At 37.5% G+C, this 14,886-nt stretch overlaps 1 protein-coding gene and 1 long non-coding RNA gene across 7 annotated transcripts in view; one reads left to right on the top strand and one right to left on the bottom strand.

The window, feature by feature from the left end:
* Nucleotides 1-646: 646 nt before the first annotated feature.
* On the top strand, nucleotides 647-14,781 carry LOC113993846. Its single transcript, XR_005564693.1, has 2 exons — nucleotides 647-2,775; nucleotides 14,153-14,781. It is a non-coding gene; the product is annotated as an uncharacterized LOC113993846 (long non-coding RNA).
* The window catches only part of ERBIN (erbb2 interacting protein), a 108,811-nt gene continuing 102,774 nt past the window's right edge, over nucleotides 8,850-14,886 (bottom strand). For all 6 annotated transcript variants that reach the window (XM_027732362.2, XM_027732358.2, XM_027732357.2 and 3 more), the window contains 2 exons: nucleotides 14,382-14,456; nucleotides 8,850-12,064 (listed from right to left, as the gene is read on the bottom strand). In XM_027732362.2, coding sequence (XP_027588163.1) covers nucleotides 11,957-12,064; nucleotides 14,382-14,456 — 183 coding nt within the window. In that variant the 3' untranslated portion in view covers nucleotides 8,850-11,956. The remainder of the gene's footprint in view (nucleotides 12,065-14,381; nucleotides 14,457-14,886) is intronic.

Below are 14,886 nucleotides of genomic sequence, written 5' to 3'. Positions count from 1 at the left end.
GCTTTTGGAAAACTCCAGAAAAGAGTATGGCATAATAAACACTTGAAGAAAAGCACCAAGATCAGTGTTTACAGAGCCATAGTGCTGTCTACTCTCTTATATGGCTCCGAATCATGGGTCATCTACCACCACCACCTGCGTCTCCTAGAACGCTTCCATCAACGCTGCCTCCGCACAGTCCTAAACATCCGCTGGTCAGACTATGTGACCAACACATCTGTTCTAGAGCAAGCAGCAGTCACAAGTATTGAGGCCATGTTACTGAGAACGCAGCTGCGATGGGCAGGGCACGTCTCCAGGATGAAGGACCACCGCATCCCTAAGATCCTGCTCTATGGTGAACTTGCCACTGGCTGCCGCATGAGAGGAGCCCCAAAGAAAAGATACAAGGACTCCCTGAAACAACATCTCAGCCTTGGCCATACTGATCAACATAACTGGTCTACTCTGGCCTCAAATCGGGAGGCCTGGAGACACACCATCTATAACGCAGCTGTCTCCTTTGAGAACACACGCAGGATCACCCTTGAGGAAAAAAGGCAACGCAGAAAGAACCGTGTATTGCAGAATACACCATCTAAGGAGTCTTTCTGCTGTGCCTTTTGCAATCGGATTTGTCTGTCACGTATTGGCCTCATAAGCCACCAGCGTGCCTGTAGCAAATGTGGATAGAGCCTTCCCAAATCTTCATTCGCGAAGCCCAGCCATGAAATTGACTTTACCTGGAGTTGTAGTTGAAGTTCTTGTGAAAATTAAATTGGCTGGAGAAAATGAGAGTGAGCACTTCGTGTGTCTGTGAGCACTATGAAGGATCAAACTGTTATCTTTCCTACATGGTACAGAGCTGTGCATCTTGGCACTGAAAAGTTTAAGGTTTCAGGCAGTTTGTAAGCCTTTCCAAAACCCGAACCTGAACTGAGAAGGGACTGAAGTGTTTTTGAGGTTATCTGGGCTGAAAAAATACTGCAAATTTGTGATACTTCCCTGAGCAAGTAGGTCTGTTGTTACAGAATGTCCATAGATAAGTCTGGGTATTGCTTCCTTTATTCAGAGATTTATTTTATGTAAAAATGCCTGTGAATATATTTAAGGTAGGACTTATTTCAAAATGATAATTGGTGCACTCATATTCTTCTTCTAAATTAAATCCATATTCAAACAGTAAAAGATTTAAAATCTAAGTTAAATCCTTTCAGCCATTCTGGTAGCTTCTAATTAGCCCAAGTTGAGAGACGTTTAACTGGAGAATTCCAGATCTTTTGTTATATATTGTGCAAAGTCAAACTCTGGTATGATTATTCTGTAGAGTTTTCTTACATTTTCACTAACTCACCTCTTTTAAAGATGGTTAGCAGAGGTAGAGAAGCTTTGAACATTGTTATGCTTTCTCTTTGCATCTCTCAGTAAAGGGTACCAAAACAATTAGCTCTAAAATTCACAAAGAAAAGCTCTGTGATGTTAGAACTGTCTGGGATACCATCCTTCAGGTAAAGCCCTTAATACTACATATGAAATTCTGAGCTCTTGATCTGCTTTTTGAAAGCAAAACAAGCAAAACACTGTTTAAATTTTCTACTTGTCAGTCCCCAAATGTAAAATGGTGAAGTCTTTAAATAAGAGCAACTACTAACCTTTTGTCTAAGTATTTCATGATTTTCCCACCAGGATTAAAAAGCATTTACTAGGAAATGTTAATTGCAAGTACCAGTAGAAAAATATTGGCAATTTAGAAGGAAGTTACAGTAAAAGCTGTTTTAGATGATCATGAGAAAAGTCTTTTTCCTTACAAGAAGTCACCTTTAGAGCAGACAGTGGGTGGTCTGATAGACACCTGTGTGGAACTTGCTGCGCTTCCATGCATAGAGAATGGAAATCATATGAGGTAAAATAAAGACATAAGCATTAGAAAGCTTTCTTTATCCTTCTTTAAATGGAACCTTAAAGATTTCAAAAAGAGCTAACAATTATTTGATAAAAATAAAATAGTTTTAAGTAATTTATGAGAAGTAAAATTTAACGTCAGATTTAACTAATCCTGCAGTATGGGTAAAGTTTGCCTGTGGAAATCCAAAGTCTTTGGATTTTGTTGCCTTAAGAGACCACAGAAAACAGGACTCTGAGCCAACTTAGTGTATAAGATAAAGAGAGTAGGTCCTTTAATTCCAGGTCTGAGGCCCACAGGAATACATATTGACGCACCTCTCGTGTCCAGGGGTTTCCACAATTTAAGGTGTTAACTCATCCAATCCCAGATTTGTCCTCCCCCCAGTACGCCCCTCTAGAAATTGAGGCAGGGGCTCTGGACCCCCTTTTCCTCAACCTCCTCTTCATCACAGCACATACAGTCCTTGGAGTCCCTCCAAACTCCTGGGTTTGAAGGTTGCTCTGCCTGTGTGATATCTTGTTGTCCAGGCCAGTGTGCAGACATACTTGAACAGAATGAAGGCCTACCTTGAGGGAAGTCTAAACAAGCTAATGGAATTTTGAGCGAGTGATATGGAATGGGGTAAAAGTATTGGGAAAGCGTGTAAACTACTGTGCTAAAGGCTGAGGGACATAATACAGCTACTTCTAAAATCTACAAAAAGCTAAAAATCCAAAAATCCATAGGCATCAGTCCCCCCTTTTAGAGGTTTGACAAAACTTCAATCTTTTCTAGCCTCTACCACTTATACTGAGAAAGTCTGAAGCAAGGAAAAGGTCCCCATGGCCAAGGAGAATCAGGTTAAAGGAACTGTTCACATGGAAAACGGCTGGACCTGATGGGATGTTCCTGTGAGTGTTGAGAAATCCAGTGAATGTTACTGTGAAACCACCACTAATTATCTTTGAAAGGTCATAGTGTTTGGGGAGCTGAACATCACATCTAGATTCCAGATGAGCAAGAAGGAGCACTGGTAAAACTACAGGCCAGGCACTTCAATCCCTGGGAAAGTGATGGAGCAAATCCTCCAGCCAGCCATTTTCAAACATGTTAAAGGACAAGAAGGAGACCAGGAGTTGTGAGGATGGATTTACAAAGAGAAAATTGTGCTACCTGTTGGTAGCCTTCTGCAGTGAAATGACTGGCTCCACACATGAGGGTAGAGCAGCTGGTACTGTTTACCTTGACTTTAGCAAGGCTTTTGTGACTTTGTCCCATGGCATCCCATAAAATATTTTTCTTTGCTCTTTCAGCAGCAGTATGAGAATGCCACTAAAAGCCTGTATAGCCTGTGCTATGTAAGTTTTACTTCCATACACAGTAACTTTACACCACCTGCCCCATCATACAACCAAAATTCCAATATTTTGCATAGATTAGTGATGCAGAACACAGGAAACGAGTATTTCTTTTACAACATGAATGTCCCTTTTCTTGTGAATTAATCAAGAAGAATAATCTTCAAATGCCAGTCTCCTCCTACTACTCACAGTAGACTGACTGTTCAAATTGACTGCTGATAATACTTCTATTTTCTTCAGTTTTGCCCAAACACATGTTCCAGGTTGGGATATTCTTCTGCCTCTCATAATCAGTCAAGAATTTTACTCCATGTGTAATTTCATGCACAGATGCTTGCCAAGTTCTGCTCATGGCCAAATTCTCAGTTCTGATAGTATGAATTGTTAGTAGCCAGAGCAGACAGTTAACATGAAATCTGAAATCAAGACTATGTGTTTTACCTATAGTTATTTCAACATATTTTTTTCTACAATAAAACTGCATGTGAAAGTAGGATTTTTGAAATATCTAATGCAATTCAGACTCACACCTTAGTTTAAACTTGAACTAACTTTCAAATACAGACAAATTGAAAAATGTTAACTTTGTAGCATTTCACAGACAATAGCTTTTATTCTAAACTCCAGCAGATCTACAGCGCTTCCCAAATGCTAGAAGTTGCTTTCACCCCCTTTCCATTGTTATACCGTTCAGATTTATCAGGTAGCTGCTATCTGTTTTGTATACACCTTAGTATAATTTTTGGTTTTTTTTTCAAGAAGACTGCCGTGTAGAACTGAGAAAATATCTTACAGAACTCTTAATGCTGCGAAGTAATCCCCAATCCACCACAGCTCAAAAATTACATAAAATGCATTTTAAAAGAACTATTTTTCACAAAATATAAGACCAAATTTATATACCTACCTAGGAAAAATTATAAAAATATTTTTCCCAGATAATTTTTCCTCATGGAGTAACTATTTTCCCCAAATGACAGTTGATCTAGAAATCTTAAAATCCTCCTTATATTGAGATTAACAGATGAACTATACATAGTCAATGTAAGTAGCTGAAATCCTTTCAAACCTCCTGCCTCTGATGGCAGTCAGGAGTACAAACTGGCATTGGTAAACTGTGAGATTTCTACATCTGCTTTTTATCTGTTTTGCGGCAAACACATGAAAAAAAATTAGTATTGTTATGTTGAGCATAGCAGTATCTGTTAGAAGAGTTGTATTAGCAGGTATATGAGTTTTACAATTAAATTCTTCTCCCCATAAAATTGCTTAATTCAAAAATGGAGTAGCTTTTCTCAACTTACAATTATTTTTAAACTTACCTCAAAGTAAAATGAGAGACTCAGCTGTCAACCTGAGACAGTATTTTTATCTCTGAATCTCCAAGCACACATTAACAGAGGAAGAACATCACTACCATTTGGAGACTGGAAAAATGCACTAAAGTGGGTAAAATCTGAGAATCTTAATCTGAGAACAGATTCTGCATCCAATTACTGTTTCAGGGAAGCATTTCTTCAGTCATTTATGAAATCTAATATCTGTTTTCCAGATAACACTATTTATAGAAGCATTTAATTTTTCAGAAAATCCTGTGTTAAGCTGTATGAAAGTCTACATATCAGTAGATAAACTGTTTTTTGATATATTTTTAAAATTAGAATCTGTGAATATGTATGTGTAGGGAAAGGAAAAGATGATGTAAAAATTCAGCTTTTAATTTATTTATTTTTTCAATTAATTTGAGTGTCTGCTGAGAAATCTCATACTTGATGTTTTTCTGGCAGGACATGCCATTGCAACTGTTCGGATAGGTGCCCACTATTTCTGGAGGGAAGAAAGCATCTTTTTTCTTTGGTGTGAGCTTATCCTGCTAGGAGATGCGGCATGTCATTCTACATAAGGGGAAGATGTTTTTAAACCTCAAAAAACCTTATCTGAACAAGATTATTAAAAGGAGTTGAATAGAAAATTCTAGAATTCACTTGGAAGAACCTCCTCTCCTTCGCAGCCAGTGTTTGTAGGAGCAGGAAAAAAAGTTTGCTTCGTAGCATAAAAATACAGTAGAACCTTTATAATTGTGAAATTTGAAAACATACCTGAGTATAAAACTCTGTGAAGATAAACTCTAATGCTTTATTTACAATTTCTATTTGAAAGTGGCATAAAATAGGCATGATTTGAGTTCAGTAAGTACTATGGCTGAAAAAAATTTTTGGTGTCTTAAGATGTCTTAAAATATAAGCACATCATGATTAATTCTATAATAGATTAATTACAATCTACAATTAAAAGAACACCACACACTGCTTACTGCAGAGCCAGAAAATCACTCCGTGTATTTTTATAGCTTTTAAAATTAAAATGCAGCAGAAAAAAAAATTATTCAGAGATTTTATCTGTTTGGAGGCTTTTCAGCATGGTTTCTAACCTTTGCATGCATCAACTCCAACCTCATCAGTCACTTCTCATTACAGTTAGCAAATGAGACAATTTTACATAATTATTGCATTTTTCTCAGGACTTAGTATTATGTCAGCTAACCAGCTGTTACAATCTATTTCAATATTTATTAGTAAACCTCAGTTTCTCTGCAGCAAAGCCATGGCTTTCAACTGAAGTAGTTTTTGGCAGCAACATTGTCAGCAAAAATACCTTTTCCATATTCAAAACCAGTTGTTGATTATTCTACTGTGAGTGGAAGTTTTTCCAGACAAAAACGAATCAAATATGCTAAAATGTTGATGTTAGGAGCCTTGGCACAATACTTTCGAATCCTCTATTTTGCCAGTGCATACTTATAATTCAGTAGAAAGCTTTTTCCCCTTTTTGTTGGTTGGTTGTATTTTTTTTCTTTCTCCAGAGTTTCTTCCACAAATCATCAACATTAGCAGTTAAATGAAAATTTCTCTGCAGAGCATCTGGTTCATCTGCTACCAGTTTCTCTATTAAGACAGTCCTTGAAAAGTTTGTTCAGAGTGGTATTTTCGTATCTGGCAAACAAGAGTGAATATTCTGCCACAGGTTTTTTTCATTAATTTGGACAATCCTGAAGCATAAACAGTTCAGCCATTTGCAGTGTCCAACCATGCCTCATGAAATGGATGCAGTGCAGAGCCATATTTCCCTCTGTGTTATGCAGCTGCAAAAATAGATGTTACAGGCTCCTGTGATCACAAATTTAATTCCCAGTGCTCTGAGGTTCAGGACATGCAGAAAAGCTTGTCATTTCAGCAAGATGACCTTTTAAGGAAATTGTTCTTGGCCATCTCAGGAACCTTGCTAGCACAGTCACATGTTCTCTTGCATGCTCTTACTGCCTCTCTAAAACTTTTAATCAGGTATTCATATAAATATGAGGGGCTGAAAATATCAGCCATTACAAGCTACATGTTAACTGAATCTTTCACAGCTCAATAATATTTATCCATAATTGCAACTTGCTTTTGACAGGCACAAAATCCTGGGCGGGGTATTTCTGATGTAGTCTAAAATACTGGTTGTAGTGCTCATCTTATGTTTTTCTTTAGGCCAAACAGCTGCTACTTTTTCCATGCTTATTGCTTAATCCTTAATACAAAGCAATAGTTCAAATTGCAGTATGGAAATACAATCACAGACAGTATCAGGAAAAGCCAATACAAGTAAGCAAAGAGCTGAAAATCCGGAAATGCAACAGTGAAGAAGGTCTGAACTACCAGGAGGGGTGATGGCTGCCTGTACTTGAAATGAGGCCCTTAGAACGCGGTAGAAGGGAGTCTGGAAACCCTCCAAGAAACTTTAGGGTACCTGCTGCTGCCAGGGCTGTGAGCCTGTGGCAGCTCTGGCAGCTTCTAGCGGGTGTAGTCAGGAGCTCTTGACGCAGGGTACCCGGAGCCTTTGTTGCAGCTGCCCCTGGCTTGGGGGAGAGGGTGATGCTTCCACCCATTAGTTAGTGCTAGGGAGAGGCCTGTGTCAGAGCTTGTTGGATCAGAGGGAGTACCTGAGGCTTCTCCTGGACCTTACCTGCAGGTGCTGTGTTGCTAAGCAGAGGAGTTACGGAAGTCAGCAACTTGTGCAGCTCAGGGAGAGACAGGATCTCCCCAGACCCTACCCTTCTAGAGCCCTGGACCCCCATCATGATGCAGACTGGGACAGTCTGTCACTAGCAGAACCACAAGTGGAATACCACTGGTAACATTTGGTGTAGCAGAGCCCCAGTTTCAACGTAGTCTCATAGATGCTGCAATAAAATCTTCTGCACACAATCCAAAACTGAATTTAATCTGAGGCGACGGAAATACTACAACAGAAGTACACCTTCTCTTTGAAAAAGTGCCTTCAGTCATAACAGCACAAGTTGGATCCAGCATTCTTAGGTGCTTGATGAAAAAGTAAAACATTAAGTTATGAAATAATGTCCAAGCAGGGAGTAGATATAGAAAACCTAAATAAGGCAGGGCCTAATATTCCAGGGTCATCAGGGCTGTAACCTGTTATAGTTAAAATCAGTTTTCTGCATAGAGAAGTAGGAAGTCAAGCATGGTAGTAGTATGCCAGATCCACATATACACAGAAAAAAGACTAAACAATTTCCATTTCTACATTGTTGTGTGGTTTCCAAGGAAACTGTATGTAAAACTGAATTAAGCTCTTGTGTGAAATTGTGCCTAGCTCTTCAATTTCTTTACCATGTAACCCTTGTACACCTCTTCAGGACACTCCTAATCTTAACCCTACTCACTGACCTAGACAGCCCTCTCTGCTGTCAAAACTACTTAGTTTGCAAGTAGTCTGAAGTCCTCGCTCTGTGACAGAAACCACTCGCTGCCCTATCTGATTTCATTGTAAGACTGGGGTGTATTAGCTCTGGCTGAGCTGGAGTTCATTTCCCCACAGCAGGCCTCACAGTGCTGGGCTTTGCATTGGTAGCTAGAAAGGTGTTGATAACATACCAGTGTTTTGGCTACTGCTGAGAAGTGCCGGCACAGCATCAGTGCTGTCTCTCCAACATTCCCCCATCAGTAGACTGGGGGTAGGCCAGGTCCTGGGAGGGAACACAATGAGGGGGCAGCTGACCCAAACTGACCTTAGGAGTATTCTAGACCATATGATGTCAGCTCAGGTATAAGACCTAAGAAAAGGAGGAGGAAGGGGGGACATTTGTTATTTACAATGTTTGCCTTCCAGAGCAAACGCTGTGTGTGCTGCAGTCCTGCTTCCCAGGAAGCGTCCAGACATCACTTGCTGATGGGGAGAATAAAATTATTATTTATTTTCTCTTTGCACTTTTGCTTCAATAAAACTGTGTTAATCTCAACCTATGAGTCATTTTCCATCTTCTTTTCTCTCCTGTGCACCTAGGGAATGGGGAGTGATAGAACAGCTTGGTGGGAACCTGGTTTCCAGCCAAGCTCAATCCACCACATGATATTATTTACAAAGTCTTTCTTTGTTGTGAATAACCCAGTCTTGAAATGAAATCACCTAGAACAGAGGCGTGGGCACTGAGATGAACAGAGTCAGGAACACAAATAAGATTTTACTAATGTATATTGATAGAGTTACATCTACAGATACTGTAGAAGAATAAAACAGTGTTATGGAGAATTTCCTAGAACTTAAATAAGTCAATTTCACACAGCTTTAAAGAGCATTAGTTTATTATCTATTCTCCATGTGTTACCTCAGAAACAGTCTAATTATATACAAAAATTTGGAATGTTGAATAAATGCTGATCAATAGAAACATTACATAGCTGTTGACAAGGGAATAGTTCTAAACAAAACCAAAATAATCATAAATATTTGATTCTGTGTGTTGCTTATTGCTATGTTTGTGTTCATAGAATGCTTTCAAGTATATACACATTTTTTTAACTCCAGTCCAAAAAAGAAACTAAAAAATATTTACATAATAAATACATGGGAGACTTCATTTTTTTCATTACATCAGTTGAACTGATTCTTTAATGAACTATTAAGAACAGAAAGAATTAACAGAATTTGCATGAACTCATTGCCATGCTGAGTAACTTAGGCTGCTGATGGATTTTATTCTATTCAAAATGTAGTTTACGATGCATTCAAAATGAAAAGTGCCGATATTGTCTCTCCTCCTGCTGAATCCTGGTTGGAGTAGTTCAGGAGACATTTTTCTCCCACTCTCTGCAAAATCATTTAGTCTGACATGTTTACCTTCACACACAAATGACAAAAACACATTTCAATCCACTGAAAAAATCAAACATTTACTGAGTAAAATCAGCAAAATCCATATTTTATTAGATGGTTAATTTGCTAACTGACGGAAGACAAGCTTTGGCCAAGTATTTTCACAAGAAGTACTAAATCTCTTGCTATAAATCTCTAGTTATATAGTTCTACCACAGCCAAACAGTTTTTGGTAGAATTTTCCTGTGATACATAAACCTGAAAATTAAGTGACACAACAACATTTAAAACTTCTGTTATCATTAAAGCAAAATATAATACAGTATAATTTCTCAGTGGTATATTTAAATGTACTGCAAAATGTATACAAAGTCAGTCCAAGATCAATAAAGAATCAGTTCTGCTTTTTGGACTTTTCCCTTCTCAAAGATACAGGTTTTGTAGAAGACCAAAGTAATTTAGGACTTGTCTGTATGTATCCCCATTAAAAGGCAGTGTGTGATAAAAATAACATGATTAAAAATAATGAACATGTGATGCAAACATTTTGCATTTTCAATAAAAAAATAGAAACTAACCAACAACTAAACACATCTTAGAAGCGGAACACTGAAGCCTGCCATTATATAGCTATGTTTCTCATTCTTTTCTTTGAAGATTACCAGCACACAGAAAATAAGTGAATTTTATCAAAATACAGCACATTTCTACTAATATATCCAAAAAATCGTTTTCTATGTAAATATTACTGAAAATCAAATAAAAAGAATTAAAATATACAAAGAGTTGTTAAAGGGTTTCAATTAAAATTATTAAAACTATACACAGTACAATAAGCAATAGTTAACATCTTTGAAAGAAGTGCAATAATATTGGCGTTAACTTACTAAAAAAGTACTGCCTGTTTATTACTGCTAGCTATGTATAATTTCTCTCTCTTCCAGCTCATTGTCCCAAAAGTAAAGGAAGCTGGTCTTTTCGCTAGCTTTATTAAAAGCATTTACTTTTTGGGTTGAAAAAAAGCGCTTATACCTGTCTCAAACTACCAACTTTTATGTAATTAAAAATGAACTGCAATAACTGAATATTGCTCCAATGATAGGCTAATCATTAGCCCTGCTTAAAAACAGTTTTCGGTCTTCTGTGGCACTTTTCCCTGGTCCATAACAACCGTATGAATTATCACTGCAGGTTACGCAGTCTCTATTCAATTACAAAGGAGAAAGATAATGTTTCTGGTAAACAAAATTAATAAAAGCATAACTGAACATTTTATACAGTAATAAGGAACAAAGGCAGCCTGTGGTAAATCACTATTACATTAATGTAGTTAGAAACCCTTTAATGACTCTGAAGTGTCTAGTTCACATTTAATGTTACCTGTAGGAACAGCCCTTTAAGAAACCTCATTACCAATTGGTGGGTTGTAAGTACACCCTCCCTTTGCTCTCCATCTCACCACAGCAATTCTCCACCACTGCTCAAAGTTTCAAAACTTGCTTTGGTTGCCTAGCTCCATGCGTATGGTTTCCTTCTTGATTAACAAAGCAATGCAAAGGCCAAACAAAATCAAGATGTCTTTCATAATCCTTCCTGCACCATTTGCTTTTGTGTCTGTTTAAATATATATTACAGGCAACAACCTTAAAAACTGGCCATTTCAGTTTCATTTTTAAAATCTGTACGCTTAAAATGGAGTTCTTTTTATAAAGATAAAAGTATCGCCATTTCCACAAAATTCAGGATTTCTATCGCAGAGAAAAATCTCTGGGCACATTTCCACAGTACTGTTGAAAAAATTATGTATGCAAGAAAACCCAACTAAACATAAATCACATGTGGCAAATGAATATTGAATGACTACATTAAGAACAAATCCTGTATAATATCACAAATTTGTAGTTATAGTCTTCCTAAAAAAACACCATAAGCTTTTATTGCATTTTCTATTGGTAGATGTACACTCCAGAACTAAACACTTTTTCTTCTTTCCTGATTCCAGATTTAGATAGCAGATAATTATTCCACCTGACCTTTATTCTGTCCAGTCAGCACCACCTTCCATCTACCCATTCATCTATACAATGTGCACATAGCAAAGCCAACACTTCATATCCCCATTCATATCTACAGAAGTGGTTCAGCGTAACACATTAATATGTGGTGAATCAAAATAAAGGCAATAAACAGCTACAGGATAGACAGCCCTGCCATCTGTCCATTGGCTACGACTGAGGCTTCGCAAAGCCTTGCACGAAGTTTAGTAATGTGTATGAATTATCAAAAAATAAACCTACCATCTGTACAAAAAAACAACACAGGTTTGTTCTTGGAGGAGTGATCCTTAGATTGCTATAATGCTTAAAAACAAGTTTATTCACCATACGCATTTCTAAAATTATTTCTTGTACGTTCTATACAGTGGTTTTGCCCTCTTTAACCACAAGTTCATTATTTCCTATACAAATTTTGATCATAATTCTTTTTGAGTTCTTTTAATGTATAAAAATATGCAAAATATTGTTTCTCCTAAGACCTTCAATGAATCCTGTTGGCTTATCCCCACAATCAAAGGTACTTATGAAGAAACTTCTCGTACAATGATGAGTTCCACAGCATTCTGAAAAGTCTTTAGCAAAGATACAGCTTGTCCATGATCAATATTGATGAAGCTGTAGCCATTAGCCTAAAAGGAAATATTTAAAACTCAAAATGACAGTCTCATATGCCATGTTAGTGAAACACAACTCATATTTCATGTTAGTTTTTTTAAGCTTTAAGGTTTAAAATAACCAAAGTCTATATGAATGCAGAGAATAAAACACAGCAGATTTGCAGATTAGTTGAACATGTATCTGTATGCTATGCTACAAAAAAAACTGAACTACTGTGTCAGCCTTGGAAGAATTTTGCAAATAACCAAAGGAAAACCAAACTTTGAACCATTAACATCACACATCTAATTTATCAGTCTTAATACAGACACACCAGAAAACCCCTAAACCTTGTACAAATCACCTTGTACAAACCTTGTACAAATTTTAAGTAACAGAATATTAGAAATGGCATTTGTGATAAATTAAAACTATTGAAGCCTGTAACAAAAAACATTAATAGCACAGGGAGCCATTTTAGGGTGTGAGACCTCTGGAGGTCATCCCCAACTTGAATGTGCCTATGACTCTAAAAAACATTGTTACTGTTGGACAAGTTTGTCTTGGCAAACACAGGCAGGCCTAAGCAGCCTTAAAAAACAGGGAAAACGTGGTTATGGTTCAACTTCTCCAAGTACTACTGCAAATTCACATTGAGTTTGGGCAGCAAAATCTTGCAGAAGGACAGATTCATCCAGTTTAACTGTTATTGCTTCCAGCTGTGCATCCCACCTTTCTCCCTGAGCTGCTTATGTGGTGACAGAGTGAACTTGCCACGCTCTCTGTGCCTTAGCTGTGCCACTTTGAAAGCTGCAGTTCCTTATCCCATCACCGAACACCTGCAGTTGTTACCAGCTGAATCCTTGGTTATTAAACCAGTGGTTTTCAAATCTTTCTAGGGTTGCAGAGGAAGATTTAAATACACTGTTCAGAAAGCAAAAGCAGCAACAACCGTCCCAAATCATCATTTGTACAGAATGTCCTAGCCCTAGTCTTAAGTCTTACTTGCAATTATCAAGTCGCTAGTTGTGTAGAATGTTTTATTAGACATATGGATTAGACATGCACTGTAATATGCATGCCTATTGCATGTTTTACAGAGAACATTGCAAAATCAAGCATAAGCAAAGGCATTTTGGAAGAGATGATATTCAGTAAAAAAACCCACAAATTGTCTGAGTGGTAACAAGACAGAGTGGGGCTGTCATTACATCATTACTGGAATTATCACAGGTATAAAGAACATGCTGTTACACAAAAAATATTCTTAGTTATGAGAAAGGAAGCAGCCTCTAATTGTCTAAGCATGAAAATGCAACTTCAGCTTTAGCTCTTTTTCAAACTATGAATTCCTCATTAAACAAAAATCTTTAATTTGAAGAATTAGACTAAGTTTTCAATTTGGCTTTGTTTTAGAAAACTGTTCACAGGATGTTGTGGTTTCATGGAGATACTAGTGGGGAGGGTGGTGTTTGGTTTTGGGTTTTTTGTTTGTTCCGTTTTTAGAAAACTAAAATGCATCAGAGTCGACTTCACCAACATTCTCAAGTCACTAATGTGGTGAATAATTATTTTTAACAAGCTTTGCAACTTTAAGGGTAGCTACAACAATGTTCAAATGTCCCCTTAGCCCATTTCCTTAAGAAACTGTTCATTTCTCTGACCCCTCCCCAGATAGCTTAATGAGTTCACTAGACAAATACAAACAAATCTGATACAGAAGAGGTCTGAAAGGTACAGACACAGATTAAAGAACTACACAGCTTGCAGCCCAGAAGCCATGACTCCTGAACCTGGTGCACTGGCAGCAGATGGGGCAGCCAGGAGGTCCCTGCTGGGACCACCCAGCTGAGAGGTAGCTTCTGCATGTCCAGACTGCCAGTGGAGGAGAAGCGGCAAGGGCTGGCAGGAACTGCAGGGTGGAGAGGGATTAACAGCAAGAGGCAGCTGGGGAGAGGGGCTGTGAGGGGTAACTGCTGGTGTTCTGATAACACATTATTCAGAACACTGCATGTGAACAACCATAAAATGAAAAACTGAATGACAGTAAAGCCTACTGAAATGCTCATGTTCCACCTTAAATGACGTTTTGTCATTCTTTTTTGTTGTTTTGTTTTTAGAAGTGTGAAAAATGTTCGGAATTTGAAAAAATGATCCACCATACTTCAGTCCACATCATCTACCCTGATGCTAGGCGGAAGAAAATTAAAAGCATCATCCCAGAATATAAGAAAAAAATCTGGAAAAGATACTGGTAATCTATCTAAAAATTAAACATTCTGCTCTTAGGTGCAAACTAAAAATGAACTGGTATATTACATAGGCTAATTAATTAGGTGATTACAGTACCTGAATTATTTTATCCCCAGGCTGCAGCAACTTAGATGCCGGTCCGTCTGGCTGCACTCTCGTTACAAATATTCCCTTGAAAAATAGAGGTGGAAAACATTTTGACAGCTTATTTATGAATAGCAGGACTAGCATCAAACAGATGTAATTAAAAACATTTTTTCAATTTTTCATCCTAAGTAGGAGAGAATGCAATTTTATTCTACAGGTCTACTGTCTTTTGAGACTGCCTTCCTTTTCTGATTTTAAATCCAGGAGAATTATCTTTAAAGGGGTACTGAGGGGCAAATTTTGATTTGCTTTGGCTCAATTTGGCAGATGTATATGTCAAAATGTATATGTCAGATGTATATGTCAAAATTAATTATCAACTACCAGAAATAAAGCTGTAGGCTGTGGTCTCTTTTTTATTAAGGATTCATAATTGTACCCTATTTTTTAATAGGATTCATAATTGTAATTTCATTAAAAAATTCATAATTTTTTAATAGGATTCATAATGCAC

Source organism: Pipra filicauda, unplaced genomic scaffold, assembly GCF_003945595.2.
Source record: "Pipra filicauda isolate LSUMZ 115617 unplaced genomic scaffold, ASM394559v2 scaffold34_size3990699_pilon, whole genome shotgun sequence".
NCBI classification, from domain to species: domain Eukaryota; kingdom Metazoa; phylum Chordata; class Aves; order Passeriformes; family Pipridae; genus Pipra; species Pipra filicauda.
The sequence above is the reverse complement of the archived record's forward strand: the minus strand, read 5'-3'. Positions and strand labels throughout refer to the sequence as shown.